At 32.5% G+C, this 8,143-nt stretch overlaps 1 protein-coding gene across 1 annotated transcript; it reads right to left on the bottom strand.

The window, feature by feature from the left end:
- Nucleotides 1-2,934: 2,934 nt before the first annotated feature.
- Nucleotides 2,935-5,986, bottom strand: LOC132627977 (hydroquinone glucosyltransferase-like). The gene is made up of 3 exons (XM_060343630.1): nt 5,232-5,986; nt 4,179-4,525; nt 2,935-3,611 (listed from the first exon to the last, which is right to left on the bottom strand). Exons 1-3 carry the CDS (start codon nt 5,787-5,789, stop codon nt 3,086-3,088), a joined length of 1,431 nt encoding a protein of 476 aa, XP_060199613.1. The 5' UTR covers nt 5,790-5,986; the 3' UTR covers nt 2,935-3,085.
- Between the last annotated feature and the right edge of the window lie 2,157 nt (nt 5,987-8,143).

Raw genomic sequence — 8,143 nt, 5'->3', positions numbered from 1 at the left:
GCCTAGAAGACAGACCTACCAAAACTTAGGCGAATTTAAGAGCCCTTAAGAACTTCACTAGTTGGTTTGACTTCAAAACGACCATCCTCCACCCGAACTCATCAAGAATGGATTCATATAGATAAAATATCATCTTAACACTAGATTTTTACATATTCACACCTAGTTCAAGTTTACGGGGCGTTACACTTTCAATTTACAAGAAGCTTTATCTTCACATGATGCTATTTTTTGGAAAGAGGCTGTAAATGATGAAATGGAATCACTTATTTCCAATAAAACTTGGAAGTTAGTTGATTTACCACCGGGTTGTAAAACAATTGGGTGTAAATGGGTCCTTAGAAAAAAGTTAAAACCGGATGGCTCTGTTGATAAATATAAGGCTAGACTAGTTGCTAAAGGTTTTAAACAACTAGAAGGCCTAGAATTTTTTTATACTTTTTCTCCGGTAACTAGAATTACATCCATAAGGCTTTTAATTGCTATTGCTGCAATTTTTGATTTGCATATTCACCAAATGGATGTAAAAACTGATTTTTTAAATGGGGACCTAAATGAGGAAATTTATATGGAGCAACCCGAAGGTTTTGTTGAAGCAGGCCAAGAAAGCAAAGTGTGTAAACTTACTAAATCCCTATATGTCTTGAAACAGGCACCAAAGCAATGGCATGAGAAATTTGATTCCTGCATGATTGAAAATGGCTTTAAAACAAACGAATGTGATAAGTGCATCTATTATACGTCTTGGAATAATTCACATGTTATTGTCTGCCTCTATGTTGATGATTTATTGATCTTTGGCTCTAACATGAATGTTATTGGTGAAACTAAAAATATTCTTAGAAGCCATTTTGACATGAAAGATCTTGGTGAGGCAAATTTAATTCTTGGAATAAAAATTACTAAAACATGTGATGGAATATTCCTTGACCAGTCACATTATGTTGAGAAAATTTTGAAAAAATATAACTTTCTTGATTGCAAGTATGTTGTAACTCCTTTTGATTCAAGTGTTCACTTGTTTCCTGTTCAAAGTGAAAATGATGTGATAAATCAAAAGGAATATGCTAGCTTAATGGGAAGTTTGAGATATGTGACTGATTGCACTAGGCCTGATATTGCGTATGCAGTTGCAGTACTTAGCAGGTTTACAAGCAAGCCAGGTAGTGAACATTGGCATGCCATAACGAGAGTTATGAAATATTTAGTTGGTACAAAAACCTATGGCTTGTTTTATAAAAAATATCCTGCTGTGCTTGAAGGCTTTTCTGATGCAGATTGGAACACTTTATCTGGTGATTCCTGTTCTACCACTGGTTATATTTTTACGTTGGCAGGTGGTGCTATTTGTTGGAAATCAAAAAAACAAACTATTATTGCTAACTCTATCATGGAGGCTGAACTAATTGCTTTAGCTTCAGCTAGTGAAGAAGCGAATTGGTTAAGAGATTTATTATTTCAAATTCCTTATTTTGAAAAACCAATTCTTCCTATTTTAATTCATTGTGATAGCACTGCTGCGATTGGTAGAGTTCAAAACCATTATTATAACGGTAAATCCAGACCTATAAGGAGAAAACACAGTACTGTAAGATCATATTTGACAAGTGGTACCATTAACGTTGATTATGTCAAATCTTGTGATAATCTTGCAGATCCACTAGGTAAAGCCTAACTATAGGCACGTTTTGCTTGCTCATGACTTAATTGCTATTCTATAAACTTCGTCTAAATTAACTTATAAACTACAACCACAAAGGTTCTACACTCCTTAACAGACCACAAAATTCTTACAATCATCTCAACCAGATCAAGAGGTCGTTATCTACAAATCAAGGACCAATTTCAACGTTACCAACACTATTTGAATGCTTGTATAAAAGCGACTCTCGTGAGTCGTGACAACGGATTAAAACATCCTATTTTTATTTGACTACATTTTCACAAGTTGTTAAACAAGCTCCATATTACTTATTTTTGGCTCTCAGCTCAACTCTTTTTACTAATTGTGTCTATGCCTTTCAATTCTGTTAGTTTAAAAATTTAAAGACGATTATCAATAAGATCTTCATATATAAGTTTTATTCTTTAGCTTATTGTCTAGTTTTACCGTTAGTTTTACGATTATGTTGCTAGTCTTACTCTTGGTAATCGTCGCAGTTTTAGCCTCCACATTCATCAAGACAAAATATCCACTACTTGTATTTTGTTTTATGGAGTTATTTACATTTTTTTTACTTCAAGCATCTACATGTTGTCAATTTTGAGATCGAAAAATTATAAATTGTATAATTAAAAAAAAAACGAAAGGGGGAAAAAGGAATATAATCAGCAACTTAGTTTTCTCTCATTGCTGCTTTCACAACCAATCGGAGTCCGGTTGTGTACCTGCAGTTTACGTCTTCCTTAGGATAGAGAACAGATAAGTGTAATATATTCCTTGTTTAGAAAATTTGCATTTCACTAGAACATGAAACAAAAGTGTTTTGTTCAAAAACGTCATCGATTCATTTCAAAGTTATCTTTCTCTTCACTCAGCGAAGGTCGATTTGATTGATTCTCAAAGCTAAATCATATATATATATATGAAAATAATGTTTGTTTTATTAAAGAAACTATAAGAAAATGATTACGCCGTGATATTGCAACCTTGCTCTCTCATTCAAGTCGATGAAAAAATACATCTACAAATAAAAATTAATACTCCATTAAAATCACTATTACAAAAAAAAAAAATGTGTTTACCACTTAGACAAATTAAAACACAACCATTTTATCTAAAGAAAGATTTTTGGACTTTTTCCCTATATTTTTATTTTATACTTATCCCGTTAGTTGATTTTTTTTTTTTTTTAAAAAAGGATAAATTTGTATCAATTTATAATTGCGAGGATATGATTGAATTGAACCCGACATTAAATGAAGGACAAAAAATGGCCATTTCATAACTTTTCCCAAGATTTTATTCAATAGTCAATAGGACGTACAAGTCACAACAATTTCGTCATGTGCACTCATATGCATGGGAGTAATAAATTTCTGACATTTTCCAATCCCATGCAATTCTTGTTTCAGCTAACACCAATCACTGAGATTTCCAAAACTGAAGAACACTACAAAGCGATTCATAAGATGAGCCTCCTTTGCTTAGTGCAATTTTAGCACTTTCTTTGAGCTCTTTTCCTTTCCTTCTCATAGCCTTGCCTTTTTCTCCTTCCATTACAATTCTAACCACTTTTTCTATCTCTTTCCGGCTAATTAACTCCTCGCAGGGAACTACCGGGAACTTCATCGCCACGCCGACTTCCTCCGCTAAAACGGTGGCGTTCATCCTTTGTTCGGCATAAAGCGGCCACGCAATAATTGGCACGCCGTGGGCTATGCTCTCTAAAGTCGAATTCCATCCACAGTGTGACAGGAATGAACCGGTTGATGGGTGATTGAGAATTGCTACTTGTGGGGCCCAAGAGGGGACCACCAAACCCCTTCCTTCCGTTTTCTTCACGAATCCTTCGGGCAAGTAGAGTAATGGATCATTTTCATCGCTGCCCACGTTGAAAAATGCTGCTGAGGCACTTGCATCACTTGGCATACGCGCCACCAAGATGAACCTATATTGGTGAAAGTAAAATTGTAGTTAGAAAAAAATAATGGAAAACATACTTACTTTCTAAATTTGTGTAATTTTTTTTTTCATTTTTACAACTTAATGAGATGTATTACACTTTTTTTTTTTTTTTTTTTTTTTAAGTATTGTTTCAGATATTGAGAGGGAAGGAGTAATAAATTACTCGGTTTTGGCGCAAAAATTTAGTGGGATATATAAAATTACTCAAAAATTAGTGGCTAAAGTGAATTTATTGGTGGAGTAATAAGTGAATAGATTGTGAGAATTATATATATTTTAAAAAATAAACAAGAAAGTGTGACAATTCCTCATTGTTAGTTTCTTTATTTTTTCTTGACTCGGTGGTTGGGGTAAGGCACTCCGTAACAAAGACGATTTTCAATCAAGTTTGAACACGAAATCTTTAGTAAATAATGAAGCAACACTTACCATACCATCGCAAGTCTAAAATATCCTTATGTGATTCATCCTTATAGTTATTAAATGAAAAGTCATGAAACTAATGACATTATTTTTATATAAAAAATTGCAATATATCCAAGTGAAATACCTTTGTTGACTCATTTCGAGACCCCAAGCTAACTCAATAAGTTGTTTACTAGTCAAAGTGCCACCACTACCAAAAACCACAAAGAGAACAGAATCAGGTGGCTGATTATCCAGCCACGCTAAAATCTCAGCACCCTTTTCTGTAATAACTTCATCTTGTTTGATCAAAGGCCCGATTGCATGAATTGGAGGAACAGGTATATTTTGGAAAAATAAATTTTCTTTGAGAGCTTTAAGGGACACAGGTTCAAGATCATCCCAACTGTTGACAAATATTCCGGCGGCTGACGGCAACCTGCTGACGTGAAGTAAATACCATTTGTACTCCTCATTTTTCCTGTCTTTTACCTGCATAAGTAAAAAAATTTAAATTTAATGAGTTCGATTTTCCTCGTTATGCCATTAATTAGTTCATCATATTAACCAATTGAAAAAAACGTTCAGCCTGAGAACGATCAGGGCAAATCTAAAGTGTAATCTAAGTTTACATGAAATTAAGCTTTTATTCAAAAAAAAATTACAGTACTAGTATGTATTAGTATGATTTTACTAAATATTTATAACTATTTATATCTGAAATATTAGTATTGTATATTCTATCTATCCCAGTTTATGTAACATTTATTTCTTCTTAGTCAGTAAAAAAAAGGATACTTTTTATAATATTAAGTAATATTTCTTTCGTCTAATTTAAGTATCTTAGTTTGACTATACATGAAATTTAAGAAACAAGGAAAAACTTTTAAATTTTATCGTTTTAATTTAAAGATGTGTCATTTAAATCTTATGGTCTTAAACTTGTCATGTCAAATATTAAAATTGATAAACTTACTTATTATAAAAAGATACACTCTTTTCGAGACATACCAGAAAGTCGGACGGAGAAATACTACTAATTTAACTTTAAAACTTTTATTATTTTATTGATTTAAAACCACAATAATTTGTCAAACTTCATCAAATAAATAGGATGGAGAGAGAGTATCAACTTAATATTAGTATAAAAAAATACGTTTAATCTTCAAATCATAAATCCGCTTTCGACTTTGTTTACCTGATCTAGGACGTCGTGAGGGCATATTGGATTACATCCAGGAGTTTGAATAGGTTCAGGAAGATCAACAAACTCTCCTTCAACTTCCCTATCAAGCGTCGGCAGGTACAAAGAGAACGTCATTAAAATGGTAGAAGCAGTGAAGAATGAGTAAACAGGAATCTCAAGCTTTTTGCATATTTCAAAAGCATCAGTACAAAACAAATCAATAATTAAAGCTTTTGGTCGATGTGTCATTAAGAGTGAAGGGAGGTGTTTGAGTGATTCTCGGACCATGATAGCTAACTGTGTGACTACTCTCATATCATCAGTGAAAAATGAAGACATGTTTTCGACAGGCGGGATTTCGATGACGTGGAAGTCGGATGGGAGGTTGTCTGGTCGGAAAAGTTCGTTTTGTGCGGTGGATGCGTTGGTAGTGATGACGAAGAAGCTGACGTGGAAGTTGTGGTTGATGACTAGGCGTTTAGCGAACTCAAAGAGTGGGGTGATGTGTCCCATGCCAGGACTTGGGAGGAATGCAACGTGAGGATTCTTGATTTCTTCTGCTATAGCCATGGTGATGAACTCAAATATTGAAACAGAAAATAATGAAATAGAAAATGATTTTGTGCTAACTAAATTGTTTCAGAAATATTAATGTTGTGGTGAAAGGAGGAGATATATACTCCTACTAGTATATCTTAGTGCAATAAAGGAGCATTCAGTGGTAGGAGAGAAATGTAATAAATGGTGGGCAGTGGCATCGTAACTGGAACTGATACGTGCTTTATATAGAGAACTGTGGAGTTATTCTTCATAAATAAATACTTTCTCCGTCCCATAATAAGTGTCGCTTTAATAAAATACACACATATTATAAGAAAAATAACACGCTATGACATTTTGGGTAAAGTATTTACCCGAAATGGCCATAATTTTTTGTCTTACATTTTTAAGCCTTCATCCCATTTTTTAAAAAAAGCTATTACCCGAGATAGCCACTCCCTTCACCCCTATCAAACTCCAAGATGCTATTTTTTTCTTCCAAATCTCTTTCTAATGTTGGTGTTTTTTTAAGGGTAAAGTGTATATAAAACACATACATTATGTTACACTTTTAATACTATAGAAGTGTGTATAAACACCTCTTATACGTTATTATACAAGGTTTATACATTGTCTACAGTAGGTGTATAAAGTTGTATATTGTTGTATAATGCTGTATATACAAGCTGCGGCCATAATTTGTTGGGTCATAGGTTTGTAATTTAAAAATATGGCTAACCAAATGTAATTTTGTGTGCTAAATTGTACATTACTGAAATTTCCCCATTATAAATCAATAATGTAATATGAAGTTTACTAAATTACCCCTATATAATAAAAATAAATTAATTTTTTTCTCTTAATTAGAGCATGCACAAATAGTAATTCTTTTAACATTGAGAATCTAGCAATACCAAGTTCCAATGTGACTTTTCCAATCATCAAATCATTATTTAAATGTTATTTAACTTGTCATTTTTTTTTAAGGATAGAGTTAGAAAAAACTAGTCAATTTATGTATTGATTTCCTAAGATGACACTTATTATGGAATAATTTTTTTAGGTAAAGATCTCTTAAGAAAATATCAACTCCTATATAAAAATAGATAATTTGATTTAATTATCCCTAATTAAATAGCTATTGACATTTGCTCGTGTTTTGATAGTTAAGAAGAGGCTAAAGATGGAGTTGTCAATTTTATCATGTAGTGGTGGTGCGTCAATTTTATCATGTAGTGGTGGTGCAGGACATGGAGATTTTGGATTGGGATGAGCACAAAGTTAAAATGATGAGAACGGATAAGGTTTCTCCGCACTAATGGTTCTTACTTCTTAGAATTTTGATGATCAAAATATTAGAGTCTTTGATAGTTATAGCATGTTTGCCCAGCCGTCGAAATTAGCTTATCTTGAGAAATACCTTTTACTATGTTTTTTGGAAGAAGTGTTTTGAAAAGTAGTAGTTTATACTTGACTTTATTAATGCTAGGCCGCCATATAAAGAAATTATCTATAAATACCATTACATCTGTCCCTTTTGCAGGTCAAACTATGCACCTGCTACTATCAATGAAAACTATACAGCAAGGAACAATGATTCGGCAAAATTTAGTAACTTCAACTTATATTCTATATTTAATTTTAAAAATTCACTTAATATGTATAAATAAATTATTATAAACTCAAAAAAATATGCTTTTTAAAATTTAAAATCTTAAATTCAAAATTCTAGTTTCGTCTTTGTCATGCATGATGCGATTTCGGAGCCTAAAGGGTATAAAAATATACTATATAAATCAAAAGGGGATAGCCAAAAATTTATATACCAAAACGGGTATAACGTGAACTGATCCACGTTATACCCCCAAAAAACAAAATTCATCTGTCAGAGATTCACCGATTTTTTTTTTTAAATGTATAACGTGGACTGATCCACGTTATACAAAATATATTGTATAACGTGGATCAGTCCACGTTATACATTATATATTTGTAAAGTGGACTGTCTGGATTGTGCCTTAGAAAAGGATTTCGGGCTATTTTTCTAAAAATTCTATTATAAAAATACTCCAAGAAGTGAAACCTCATCTAATACAATTGTATCACTATTATGATTATGTTTTCTGAAGTAGATTTTTTTTATGTTGATTTTTAGTTTTGATTTATACATTTGTTAGTTTTATTACAAGTATTTTTATGTAGATATATATTGCGTAGTTGATCTAAATTTTTCGGTGCATCCATCTATCGGAAAAAAAATATTTACTTATTTGCAAGTTTGAACGCCCTTAGCTATATTCCTGACTCCGTCACTGGTACTGACACTTCCAATAGTGCTAGCTAGCTTGTTATTCCAACAGAGCTAGTGGATACGTCATAGTAAT

Source organism: Lycium barbarum, chromosome 2 (assembly GCF_019175385.1).
Source record: "Lycium barbarum isolate Lr01 chromosome 2, ASM1917538v2, whole genome shotgun sequence".
Lineage (NCBI taxonomy): Eukaryota > Viridiplantae > Streptophyta > Magnoliopsida > Solanales > Solanaceae > Lycium > Lycium barbarum.
This window is presented reverse-complemented; position numbering and strand designations above follow the sequence as displayed.

Excerpts from the sequence above, each read along its gene's own strand:
- LOC132627977 (XM_060343630.1), bottom strand. The coding sequence starts at position 5,789 with ATGGCTATAGCAGAAGAAATCAAGAATCCTCACGTTGCATTCCTCCCA. Across the intron at positions 4,526-5,231 it reads CTCACGACGTCCTAGATCAG|GTAAAAGACAGGAAAAATGA; the intron begins GTAAACAAAGTC and ends TTACTTATGCAG. Across the intron at positions 3,612-4,178 it reads CTCGAAATGAGTCAACAAAG|GTTCATCTTGGTGGCGCGTA; the intron begins GTATTTCACTTG and ends TCACCAATATAG.